The 13,741-nt window shown below is 41.2% G+C and overlaps 1 protein-coding gene across 5 annotated transcripts in view; it reads right to left on the reverse strand.

The window, feature by feature from the left end:
* The window catches only part of AP2A2 (adaptor related protein complex 2 subunit alpha 2), a 59,001-nt gene that overhangs the window by 3,889 nt on the left and 41,371 nt on the right, over window positions 1-13,741 (reverse strand). For 2 of the 5 annotated variants that reach the window (XM_053394530.1, XM_053394539.1), the window contains exons 12-21: window positions 12,266-12,363; window positions 11,446-11,677; window positions 10,887-11,060; window positions 9,556-9,719; window positions 6,001-6,083; window positions 5,689-5,778; window positions 4,945-5,068; window positions 4,595-4,711; window positions 3,044-3,113; window positions 431-565 (exon numbers count right to left, since the gene is read on the reverse strand). In XM_053394530.1, the coding sequence (XP_053250505.1) occupies window positions 431-565; window positions 3,044-3,113; window positions 4,595-4,711; window positions 4,945-5,068; window positions 5,689-5,778; window positions 6,001-6,083; window positions 9,556-9,719; window positions 10,887-11,060; window positions 11,446-11,677; window positions 12,266-12,363 (1,287 nt within the window). Of the gene's footprint in view, window positions 1-430; window positions 566-3,043; window positions 3,114-4,594; window positions 4,712-4,944; window positions 5,069-5,593; window positions 5,779-6,000; window positions 6,084-7,646; window positions 7,728-9,555; window positions 9,720-10,886; window positions 11,061-11,445; window positions 11,678-12,265; window positions 12,364-13,741 lie in introns of those variants that run through there. The other 3 variants (XM_053394520.1, XM_053394505.1, XM_053394512.1) reach the window with 3 other exon arrangements.

The raw sequence follows: 13,741 nt of genomic DNA on the forward strand, positions 1-13,741 counted from the left end.
GAGAAGGTGATTGGGCTGGATCCGGCCCCCAGGCCTTAGTTTGCCTACCCATGCTCTAGAATGTTCCAGTCTAGTTCAGCAGAGGCATAGACTTGCATGTGGCAAATTTGTCACAGTGAAGCAGTTTTTACCACTTGTCTGGCAGGTATTATTTCCAAAGCAGGGTCTCAAAAGAATGCATTATGTCTTATGTTAACCGAGGAAGCAGAATAATTGCACAGCTGCTGGAACCATAGAACAGCCGCAAGATATTTCACTCTCCCTTAGCTGATTGTTCCTAGAAAACAACCTCAGACATAATATTGACTGATGCACGCTAGAGTCACAGAAGTGGGCATAGTAAAACTATGTGGTATATTTTTAAAAAATCTCTTCCGTTTTGCTCTTCCACACTTTCAAAACATTCAGCAAGTAAACAAGAAGCCATTACCTGTGCCTGCAGGTTGGGTTCAAGACGCATCAAACATCCAATCTGGAATGATTTTGTGTGGATTATACCGGCTCCGACAAAGTTAGCAGGATTGGGATCTACTTCTTCCAGTAAAGCTGTGCCAAAGCCAATAATCTGCCAAAGGAAAGCCAAAAAGGGGATTTGAACCAGAGACCAGGAAAAAGAAAGAGCAGGTGGTGAGAAAGGAAGGGAAGGGGCCTTACAAAAGATGGACTTGATCAACATGCTGAACACACAGCAGGTCAAATGGTGGTCAACAACCTCCATGCAGCGCCTCACAACCAGACTCTTGGGTTACAGGACTACCAGAAGAAGTGCAGTGTTTGAACTGGGACTCCACAGATACATTCCTGCAGGAATGTCTCCAATTGTAGTGGGAGCCTATCTGTGGAGCAGTGGTTCTTGCACTAGATTTCCCCCAAAATGCCTTGTATTGGACTCCTTGCATGCTTTCAGAATGGGTTATTTAAGTTTCAAGAACTCAGCTGCTTTGATTGCTGGCTACAACTCATGAGGCTCCTACCTACAAGCGGCAGACAATAGACAGACATGTGGAAGAACCACCCTACAAAGTCTAGGCCAGGCTTCCTCAACCTCAGCCCTCCAGATGTTTTTGGCCTACAACACCCATGATCCCTAGCTAGCAGGACCAGTGGTCAGGGATGATGGGAACTGTAGTCTCAAAACATCTGGTTGAGGAAGCCTGGTCTAGGCACAAACAAGCCTTTGTGCTCTGAAAGGAACTGGTAACATTTGGCAGTTTACATTTCATGTACTTCCCCCTACCCCATGATTTTCTCACACTAGGCATAGATACCTGCAGGAAGAAAGCCTATGTGCAGGTCTCTATGTGCAGAAACTTCCACAGAACTTAGCACCCCAACTGCACATAGGCATCTCCGCTGCAAATATCCATACCTCAGTTGTGTGTGTAAGTGGGCTTGTATGTAGATAAAATTTCCTGTACACTTCTCCAGATTCCTCTTTTGTCAGAAATGAGCAGTACTCAGAGAAAAGGCTCACAGTTGTCTATGGAATGATATCCCGTAGTCAAAGCTCATGTCCTTTTGAGGGGCTAGGAAAAGAGCTTTTTTATTCTTAATAAGGGAAGCCTATAATTTGGACAAAAAAATCGGCTTCCAGGTGGAGAAATCAAAATTGGAAACAGAATTGTTAGATCGAAAAACAAAGATGCTTTCAAGAATGTACAACTTGCTGTTGAAATGGAATACTCAAGATGAAACGGTTAAATCTGCTATGATTAAATGGGCACAGGATGTTGGACATAACATTATGTTTGCTGACTGGGAACGGTTGTGGACCACTGGTATGAAATTTACGGCATGTAATGCCCTAAGAGAGAATATTATGAAAATGATATACAGGTGGTACATGACACCAGTCAAGCTAGCAAAAATCTACCATTTGCCCGACAATAAATGTTGGAAATGTAAAGAAAATGAAGGTACATTCTTTCATCTTTGGTGGACGTGCCCAAGGATAAAGGCTTTCTGGGAAATGATATATAATGAATTGAAAAAGGTATTTAAATATACCTTCTTGAAGAAACCAGAGGCCTTTCTTCTGGGCATAGTCGGCCAACAGGTGCCAAAGAAGGACAGAACCTTTTTTATGTATGCCACAACAGCAGCAAGAATACTTATCGCAAAGTATTGGAAGACACAAGATTTACCCACTCTGGAAGAATGGCAGATGAAAGTGATGGACTATATGGAGTTGGCGGAAATGACTGGCAGAATCCGAGACCAGGGAGAAGAGTTGGTGGAAGAAGATTGGAAGAAATTTACAGACTATCTGCAGAAATATTCTAAAATTTATGAATGTTAAAATGATGTTGGATTGGATTTAAGTGGACTTAGTAATAAGATCAATCAGAAAAATGTAAAAATGGTTTGATAATGGATGAAAGTATAAAGATGTAATTTGTGGAAATACTGAGTTAAATTTAGAGGGGGGAAGGGGGTAAGGATTTGCTGAATTAATGATGTAACTGGGAATACAAAAAAGGGAGGTGTGAGGAGGTCAAAGAAACAAGCTAAAGAGAATTCTAAAAAGTTGAAAAATGGATTTGTTTTTAATTACTTTTTTGTGTTTGTTATCTGTTTTTGCTATGTATTCTTGTATTGTATGTTTTTTTCTTTTTCCTATTCTTTTTTGTATGTTTTTTTTTGTTATGACATTTTTGTCTTGTTTTTTTTAAAAAATCTTAATAAATATCTTTTTTTTAAAAAAATAGCTTTTTTATTCTTATTTGCCCAGAACTTTAAAAAAATACAATTTAAACTGGGTTTGATTCTGCTGCAGTATGTGTGTTTTTACATGCATTTTACATTTTTGTTTTAACATTGTTTGACACATTTTATTTTATTGCAGATGATTTTTATTGTTTTTCTGGCAAAGCACCCTGGGAGCAACAGCAATGAAGTGTGCAGGTTATAAATGCCCAAGTAGCAATGGTGATAACAATCTCAATCGTGAGATCATCACCTTGTCATGGTGAGTAATCTTACTGTGCTACGAGTGATAGCCAAAGAAGAAGAAGAAGAATGGTAACAACCACCTGCTACCCACCTTTGCCTTTGTAATTTCGGTATCCATTGGATGGTTTGCTTTAAAGATGTTCTGCACTTCCTGTTGAGGGCTGCGGAGTAACACCAAGATTAAAATAGTTAACATTTGCTTTGGTTTTACAGTACAAACATGAGAGAGTTAGGCAGCATTTCATATAGAACCAGCAAATTAGGGGTGGTTAAAACTGAACCTATAAAAATGGAGGCTTGAAGCAGTTTTTCCCTGCAGGGTTAGATCAGGTTCCTCTTGCCTTCACAAAAAGGACATCAGCCAGCCAATGAACCAAATACTGATTCACCAGTCTGTTTTGCCCCCCTCCCTCCCTCCCTCCCTCCTTCCACCCACCCACCCACAATTCAGGTAGGCTGCCCACTTTTAAAAAATCAACTAAAATGTTAAATTTATATGTAAATTTATCAAGCAGGATCAGTTTTTAAAACACTGCAAAATTACCCCAGGGGATTGGGAAAGATATGGATCATTATCAATTACTGACAGGAACATTCAGCAGATCTGGTAATTGGCACACATGCTCTGGTGACACCCAGACTGGATAACGGGAACACGCTCTGCACACAGTGTCCTCTGAAACCCTTTTGGAAATTTAAAATGGTTTCTGGAGTCTACTTTACTGATCACCTCACTCCAGTTTTGTTGCAGTGGCTCCTAGTGTTTTCCCAAGCACAATTCAGGTTGCTGGTTTTTGCCTACAAAGCCCTAAACCATTGGTGAGGAAGCTGTGGCCCTCCAGATGTTGTAGACTCCTGCCATTCCTGACCACTGGCCATTCTGGGTGGTCCAAAGGAAACTGGGAGCCATTCTGGGTGGTCCATAGGAAACTGGGAGTCCAACAACATCTAGAGGACCACAACCCCCACCCACCACCTCAGCCCTAAACTGTTTGGGAACAAGATATCTGAAGGTCTGCCTCCTCCCATATGATCCTGATTGCCTACTGAATTCAACACTGGAGGTCCTGCTATATGTTCCAACATTTTCTGAAGCACAATTGGTTGGGATACAAGACGGGGCCTTTTCTACTGCAGCACCCAAATCATGGAACTCTCGTCCTTATAAGCTTCAGGCATGTTACTCCGCTGAACTTTTGATTTCATTTAATGCTTCTCTCTCTCTCTCTCTCTCTCTCTCTCTCTCTCTCTCTCTCTCTCTCTCTTTCTCTCATTTAAAAACTCATCTTGATCTATATACTATTTTTTAGTGATTCTGGAAATGCTTTTATTAATGCTTAGTAATTTTATAAGTTGCTTTGGATTTATTTATGAAGAACAGTAGGATTAAAAAAAATTAAATAAAAGAAATGTATTGTGCACAGCTAGCTGTGGAAAAATGCAGGACTTGTCCTTCTCCAGTACAATCCTGCAGAGATGTTAGTACAAAGGAGGTCAATGTTCTTCTACATCAGCTTGACTGATGAAATAATTTACACCTTTATACACCCCTGGAAGGGCTCAAGTTAATGGGTAGGCACCACCAGACTAAAGCAACACAGCGTGTGCCATTAATGGCTGTGCAGGATCTGAACCATCTTACCTGCTTAGCTGCTTCCACCTCTGGAAGAAGTCTTGAGCGGCCATTTCTGTAGGCTGGAAAAATTTGTTCAATGTGATGGGAAGCTTCACAGAAATGTTTTGCAACGTTCCTCCATATCTGAAACATGCAAACAACAACAATTTAAACCTTTGAGGACCTTTGAGCATTAGGAAACAGTTGCCACAGGTTGTTTTTTTAAAAAAAAAATTCTTCAAAGCATATAGACACAGGTGTTGAATTAAAATTCCACCCCAAAATGTGGTTCCCCGCCCCAATCGTTCAGTTTCATTTGTTTAGAAGGCAGTCCTTACTTAAACCCAACACATATAGACCCAAATTAAGAGTTGTACCTGAACTGAATATTTAGGGCTGGTGCTTCCATGAAGTCTGATATGCACTCAATATTTACTATCTGCTGCACCTGAGCACCTCCCTCCACAGTGGGATCAACTGGTTTCGTCTGCAGATTCAGGCGTGGCAGGTTAAGGAAACAGGCTATTTGGCTAACTTAATATTGGGAAAGTGCTGCCATAAAGTCACAAATAACCAAACTAAAACATGAGACATTGATTACAAGAATGTGATTTAAGTGCATTTGGGGGGGGGGGTTAATGCAAATACAGTGGTACCTCTGGTTACGTACTTAATTTGTTCCGGAGGTCCGTTCTTAACCTGAAACTGCTCTTAACCTGAAGCACCACTTTAGCTAATGGGGCCTCTCACTACTGCCGCCGCGCAATTTCTGTTCTCATCCTGAAGCAAAGTTCTTAACCCGAGGTACTATTTCTGGGTTAGCGGAGTCTGTAACCTGAAGCGTATGTAACCTGAAGCGTATGTAACCTGAGGTACCACTGTAAAGAGAAGGGACACACTTTTCTAGGTCAAACACAGAACCAGTCTACCTTCCTGACATGATTATCCTTAAATCACCTTTCTCTATATTGTGGTCCCCCAAGAAGTGCAATGAACATTTCTGCCCAATGTTCTCCAATTCTTCCTACTGAACTGCAGTCCTTGCAGCATACAGTCTGATTCCTGCGCCTAAGAACAATATTTATTTCTCTTGTTAGCGATATCAGGTAACAAAAGGATATTAGCCTGGAGTTCATCTGAACAGATTAGCGCTGGAGTAAAATTCAAAAATTGTGTTGAAGTCTTGTTCCCATAAAATATGAACATCCGACCTGCAAAGAAACAAGGCAACACTTATGAGCGTTTGATTTAAACCACCACCCAAGCCTACTTAAGCTTGAAAAGGAATTAATTATAATATGCAGGGCTTTTCTGACATTCTTACAAAGGCCCAGCAATATTTCATTAGAGGTCCAAACATGACACTTCTTACAAAAATAGGACCTAAGGTAATACTGTAGAATGTCGTTTATCATAAACTGTGTTGTTCTTACCCAGGTTCTGCCGAAATTCAGATTTCAAACCAATCTGTAGCAACTGATTCTCAAATAAGACTCCATTATTTTTGCAAACAAACCTAGAAAGAGAGAAGCAGGCACAATATAGGAATTATGTTTTAGATAAATCGCATGGTGTTACCAACTGCTTTAGATAGAAAGGATGCAGACAGACATCTTTGCACCCAGGAGTATTAGAGTAAGTCAAGAAGAAGCAAGAACCAAGATAGAATCAAAATCAAGAAGTAAGCTGTAGGTCAAATAGTCCTTGCAAAATTTGCCTTATTCCTCAACTATTCCAAGCTGCCCCAATTACGGAAACATTGGGGGGAAGGGTTAAGGAGCCACAACATCCATGCTCTGAGGACTGGGCAACTGGTAGGAGCAAAAGACTGACGTTTGAAAGACATGACAATATCCCCTAGTGCATCTTAGAAACATTTAAATGGCATATCATTTGCTTGGTGCCATTCTAAGTATTAACTATTGCCAAGTAGGGGTAGGCATGGTGTTTTCTCTCCCAGCTATGACTAATTAGTTCAGGCTTCAAACATCAATTATCTACCAACGCAATGAATCGGAAGACAGACAGCAATGCATTATGAAGAGCTTTAGATTATGGTGGTTGCCAAATTGTGGTTGCCCAAGGCAAATGGTTTTTAAAAAATGTTTTGGAATTTTATGTATTAGGTAAATTATGCGGGTAAGACCAATGGGAGAAACAGTACAAACTAGCTATGGGTCTGGAGATCTACTGTGTGACCTTGGACAAAACATGCAGCCTCAATATTTCTTCTGTAAAATAGGATCGACAGCCTAGCTCACGGGAATGCTATGAGTATGCAGACCTTGCAAACTGCTTTGTAAAATGCACAACAAATAACAGCATGTGCGTTACTTTAGTTTAGTAAGAGTTTAGGACCCAGGCACAGTCTTGGTTCTTACTTCACTATTTTTCCTGAAGGAATGACTAGACATTCTGGCACACTGTAAGAGCCAAAGTCACGATATTCAATTCCTTTGAATACTCATCAACACTGCAGAGCTCTACCCCAGAATATGCTGCATGTTGACTGCCACAGAGCATCATAGGGCCAATTCACAAATACGTGTGTGTGTGTGTGTGTGTGTGTGTGTGTGTGTGTGTGACTGACTCAGCCTCCAGATGCAGGATGTGTGAAATGATAATGCTGCATTGTATTTAAAGAGATAGTTGTGTGAGGACTCCCTCATACCTGCATGTTCACCACTTGACTACAATATCAAGTAGAACCAGCCCACAGCTTTTGCAATTAGGCAACATGTAAACTTTGAAAACATTTGATCTATAATTACCGAGATCCAAAGCAATTGATGCCAGCTTCCATTACAAGCAATTCTATTGCCTTTCTTACACTCTAAAAAAGCTTGCTACTTTTCAGTTACCTTCCTGGATTACATTAAAAAACTGGATAAGAAGATAAAAAGATTGTTCTCCCTATGACGATTCACATGCACATTTTGATCACGCCTGCTCCAAGGCAGATCATACTCAGGCCAGAACAAGCAGTAACAAGTAAAATCATTTGAAATGATGTGCTTAAAAAAAAATAGTAAAAAGTTGTACTAGTTGCCCAGTCCTGCAAGGATTTAGTATTGCTTACGTGTGAAAAAGCTCATCAGCATCATGCACAGCATCAGCTGGTTCCTCAGAAACCACCTGCTCATTTGAAGATAGGTCAGGACTAAAGTGAAGCAGCAGAAAGAGAAGAAAAGAGAAGAGAAAAGAAGAGAAGAGGCAGCACACAGAAAGGGAGAGGTTAGTTAGTAAGGAAAGGAAAACTTAGGGAGGAAAAATCCGTCCTCCCAACTCCATTAACAGCACTATCTTAGACCTACTTAGTGAAAAAGAAGTCCCATTGTTCAGCCCAGACACTGAGGTCCAGCTCCAAGGGCCTTCTGCTGGTTCCCTCACTGCGAGAAGTGATGTTACAGGGAACCAGGCAGAGGGCCTTCTTGGTAGTGGCGCCCTCCCTGTCAACATCCTCCCATCAGATGTGAAGGAAATAAACAACTATCCAACTTTTAGAAGACTTCTGAAGGCAGCCCTGTTTAGGGAAGTTTTTAATGCCTGATGTTTTAGTATGTTATGATATATGCTGTGAGCTGCTCAGAGTGGCTGGGGAAGCCCAGCCAGATGGGCGGGGTGTGTGTGTGTGTGTGTGTGTGTGTGTGTGTGTGTGTGTGTGTGTATATATATATATATATATATATATATATATATATATATATATTATTATTATTATTATTATTATTATTATTATTATTGGCTGTTACTCCCAGGTAAGTGGGTACAGGGCTGCAGCGTAAGAGCAGCATTTTCAATAGCTTATAAGAAAGACTCAGTGGGTTGTAACCAACAATGTTTGGGCACAACCGGAACAGGGCTGTGCTAGTCATGTGAAATGGGAAGGTTGAAGTCCTGCTGCAGAACTGGAAGTCTATTCAAGCAATGTTGGGATTCTGATCTATAGATACACTCAATCTAAAATTTGCTTGCACACGCAATCCTGAATTATTGAGCACAAAAAAACTCAAGTAACAATTTGAGAGAATTTGCCCCCTTGACAGTATTTGTGTACCAAATACCCCAGTTCTTGAAATGGCTTTGCTCAAGGTTGTCCACTACGTTGCAACTTTGCAGCACTCTTCTGAGTTATGGACAGAGCTTGACGTTTGTCTTCAAGCATTTTCAAGTTTTTCTACACTGCCTTTTAAGACAATGGTTTAAATGTTTAAAATAAAAAAAGACAACTCCCAAACTCAGGCCGCAACACTGCAGCATTGCACTAAGAACTTTATGTGAAGGTGCTGGCAAGTGCAAAACTGCAAGTGGACACTTGTTGAATCAAGAGACCTGACCACTGATGTTTCATAAAGCTACCAGTACTTGATTTAACAGACAGAGAAGGAATGTCATTAGTTTGGTGTGTTTTTAAAAAAAGGGGGGGGGGTTCACACATGCAACAGGAGAAACTACCAAACTAGAACAAAATACTGCTGTTCCCACATCAAAATATATTGATTGTATTCATCCTTTTATTATTATCTATTACTATTAACCAGATATTTAATTAATACCATTATGATTATTCTCATTGCCATGCATGCACTTACCCTAAAGGAAGGGTGGTCAACTTGTGGCTGGTGGGCCAAGCCTGGCCCTCCATGAAATTTTATCTGTTTGCAGCCCTATCCAATTCTACAATCAAGAGAATTCAGCCCCGAAGAGAAAAATGCTTTCCAGTTATATGGAAGAGATATTTAAGATTTACAGGAAAGTGACATCCAGTACCAAGACTACTATGTGATGAATAACATGTCTTCCCCAAAATAAAAAAGTGCGGCCAATCCTAGCAAGGCAAATAGTGTCGTAAATGAGTTAAGATGACTTGCCAACTTTGTTGCTCTCTCAGTGAAACATGCAAGAAGGGAACCTGGTAGTAGCTGGGAAAGAGAAAGGGGGAACAATTGCTTCCCACCACTCCTATGATGCTTTGATTTATTATGTACCTTGCAAAGTTATCTTCAGAACCTGGAGCTAGAGATGCGGGAGCCGCAGAGGTGTCCGAAAACACATCTACCAACAAACTGCCACTAGATGCTGGGGCTGGAACAGAGTTTGTCGTGGGGGCTGTGCCAAGTCCTAAAAGGTCTGCTGAAGGAGATGGAGTAGACTGTAAGAGACAACAGGAAAGTTCTGTGATTAAAGCATGTCTGCTGATAAGATACAAACCGGGCCAAGTCCCCAGCTCACTTTCCCCAGCCAACGTGAAGTTCTTTCATTAAGAAAACTGTGTCATTCATCACATTAATTTGATTTAGCAATAACATCCTGTTCCTTGACTCACAAAGCATTTAACGTTATCAGAAAAGGAGACAGCAAATCAATTTGAACAGTAACACGGCATGAAAACGTGAGCAGACAAGCAGTTATCACAGGTATAAGATCTAAAGGGGAAAGGAACTTGCTGAGGAGGTTGTAAATGAAGTCATAAGAAGAGGCAGCCTGGCATGTTGCTGTGTCTCTTGCAACCCACGCCAGGATTCTCAGTATACTTTTCCTCTGAGGAGTAAACTCACAGGCTTCTTACATTGTCACCCCATTAAATCAACATGGACACATTGTTAAGACTGGGAATAAGACCCACCTCCCTGTGTACGTATAATATTTATATTTATAAAAATATTTATAGACCACCCTCTTATATAAAATCTCAGGGTAGTGTACAACAAGGTTTATAAATATATATATAAAATACCATTTAAAAAAATACAAAATGATGATAAAAATGGCCCACTCATCTGAAAAGCTTAAACCACGGAACAGGCCTGTCGACACAAAGAAGTCTTCAAGAGACACCCGGAGGTTAGCAGTGAGGCTACCTGTTGTATTTCTGCTGGAAGAATATTCCACAGCATAGGACTGGAAGCCTGACTGACCTCTAGTTAAAACCCATAGGGCTTCCGAAACACAAGAGACAACTAACAGTGATCTTCCGGATGATCTCAGTGATTGAGCTAAGATATACAGGCCCAGGCAGTTGCAAGGTAACCCTGACCCAAGTTGTTCGGGGGTTTAGATCTCAATACAAGAAACTGGTCCAGTGGCATGGCATGACCAAAATGTATAGAAAAACGACTGAGAAAATATCTAACCCAGCCATTCATAAAGCAAATTAATTTGGATTTTGAAGTGTATCCAAATTGGCCTTTCCTGGTTACCAGTATAGTTAAGGTCTGGAAGGAGACCTCTCCACTAGGGTTATATGCAGACATTCCATTTCCCTTATAATCAACCTGGCTTCAAGAACTGATATGTTACGCTGCTGAAACCAACCTACCACAGTGCTGGCATTTACAAGAGTAGCTTCTGTGCTCCCATTCACATCAGAGTTCCTCTCTTTCTTTGTCTCTTCCAAGTCAGTAACTGTGTTGGGGCCCTTTTTCTTCTTGAGCTTAGCCAGAATGGAGGACTCCCTCTCTGGAAATGGGGGCATTTCTTCCAGCACCGTTGCCTTATAGGGAAAACAAGCCATAAGAGACCAGAGCATGTATACTTGGAAGAGGTAGGAAAAAAATTTCTTAAAGGAGGAATGGAGAATCTCTGGCCCTCCTGTTGTTGTTGCTAGACTATAATTCCCATCATTCTTGATCACTGGCCATGTTAGCTGGGCTAGCAGGAGTCCAACACGGAGGATCACGTTTCTCAACCTCTGTCTTAAAGTATAACCCCCACATGGTGTATGTTACATCATCCCATTTGTTACAGTCAATTAACGACCCCCCTCACCCCACTCAAACCCCCCCCCCAACCAAGCACAATTATTGCTGGTGTAAAAAAGGGGGGTATTTCTAGACACAGCTGCCAAGAATTAACTTCACATTCATGTGAATACATACCAAGATGTCAGTACTTGCAATTGTACTGAGTCTCAAGTACTCAACGGCTCTTTGCTGCAGCTCAACATCAGCATTTTTCAGTTGGCTATCACTGCGCAGCACATCCTGAATAGTTGTTTTTATCTCAGGAAATAAATTCACAAATTTTATGTACGTAGACAGAAGCAGCGCTCTGGTTGGAACACTGCATAGGTGGAACTTTGAGTGCAGCAGGTTGAACTGGATCAAAGGGCTGGGGTGGAAGGGAGGAAAAGAGAGGGAAAAGGAACAAGAACAAAGTCACCATTAAAACTGCGACTTGACAATGATTTGCAGCCAATCAGAAGCCGTGCCTTGGTTTTCGAATGTTCGGGAGTCGAACGGACTCCTAGAACGCATTAAATTCAAGAACCAAGGTACCACTGTACTTAAGTAATGAAATTTCTCTTGCCATGATCTCAGAATCCTATTCCTCCACTAGTTTACAGAATTGTTACTTTAAAGACAAAGGATGGCATTCTCTCCTCACAGCCGCATGTCCTTCTGCACACATTGAGCGCTATCCTAATCAATTCTCCATGGGCCATGTCAGACAAAAATGGGGTATCAGCGACACCTGACTCAAGGGCCCCCCACTCCACTCTGGGAGAAGAACATAGTTAGGAGGGGCAGAGCCAAAAGCTCTGGAGACATACTGGGCAAGTGAGTATGCTGGCATAGCATGACAGAAAGATCACACATTATTATTGTAGATAGACCGCTTTAAAATTGGCTGCATAGTTATTATGCCATAGTTATTAATTCCTTGTTGCCACCCCCAGGTTCAAGAGTGTGTTTTTACCTAGATCTTGGATCCCCAGCAATCAGGTTTCCAAACTCTCCCAAGATGTAGCCACCTACTTTTACCAGGTTCTCATGGCAAGCCGGTGCTTGAAGCGCCTGTTGAAGACATTTGAAGCCCATCATAAAGTTGCTAGACTCAGTAAATGCATGCACCTAAAACATTAGCGCTGATGAAGATTCAGGGTTTTTTTAAAAAAAATTATTTGGGTGCCTCACAGTAGTGTCTACATAGGGTTTCTCCCTTCCCTCCAGGGCATCAGTGACTGTCACAACTAGAAACATGATATTGATTAGAGCAAGATTACCAGCTGGGAGACATGAGGCCTGCCTGATCTCTATTGGGTTGGAAGGAGTTTCCTTGTAATCTGGGACTGGCTAGTGACTGAAGGTCTGGGATCCCTTGGCATGCAGCTTGGTTTTCATTTGAGTATTGGTCCAGCATTGTGCATATAGCACAGGTGAAGGGGCAAACTGGACTCACACATGGAGAGCAGGGTGGCAAGAAGTTACGAGTCTGAATCCAATAACCTACTGGTCTCTTCTAAACCGATACTAAATGGTTGGCATTATTTGGAGGATATTGTGCTGTATGTGGGGAAGATATGCTTGAACTGGAGAGAAGAGTTTGCAGTCCTCCCTCTCCCCTGCACTCTGCAACAACACTTTAAACATGGAAGTAACTTCTACCGCTCTAGGAGGAACGTTCTGTTCCATTCTGTGGTATGGACTGCTAGCTTCCTGCATCTGTACAAGAAGTACAAACACAATGGAATGAGGAAAATCCGTTTACTAGTTGCCCTCCTTTTTACTCCTGCCCAATGTATTGGAAAAGTTGTCGTTCTTAGATGTATATCCTGCTTTTTGACCAGAAATCACAAAAGGAGTTAACAGCTTTAATTAAAAATAGTAATATATTTTAAGAGAGAGAAATAAAAGAAACAGACCCAAAAGGAGGTATTTGCAAGGGGAGGTGGGAAGAGAAGAGATCCCATTTTTTAAAAAAGGTTCCGAAAGTTAGCATAATACATAAATCCTTAAAAAGTGCTTGTTAGGTACTGGTCAGTCAAAGCTCTCAGAGAAGCTTTTGAAACAAACAAATCACAGCAAAGCAGGATATAATGCTGCTGCTGCTGCATCATCATCATCATCATCATCATCATCATCATCATTATTATTATTATTATTATTATTATTTCTGGCATGGCCAAGTTCTTCTCTCCTCCAAAGCCAGCACTATAAGGCTAACTTAAGAGAAATAAGAATGGCAAATAACTTTTTCACGCTCAAAACATTTTTTGCTCGTGCTATCGCAACACAACAGATTAGAGGAACAGATGGAAGATTAGCTCTTAGCAGCAAGGCAGGTTTATCTCATTGTGTCAGGGAGTAGTGCAATTTGTGCAGAAAGCTGCTCAAAACAGAGGGGTCTTATCAGAAGCCTGCAGAGCGAGGATCAGTTCCAAGTACACAACTC

This window comes from Podarcis raffonei, chromosome 1 (genome assembly GCF_027172205.1).
Source record: "Podarcis raffonei isolate rPodRaf1 chromosome 1, rPodRaf1.pri, whole genome shotgun sequence".
NCBI classification, from domain to species: domain Eukaryota; kingdom Metazoa; phylum Chordata; class Lepidosauria; order Squamata; family Lacertidae; genus Podarcis; species Podarcis raffonei.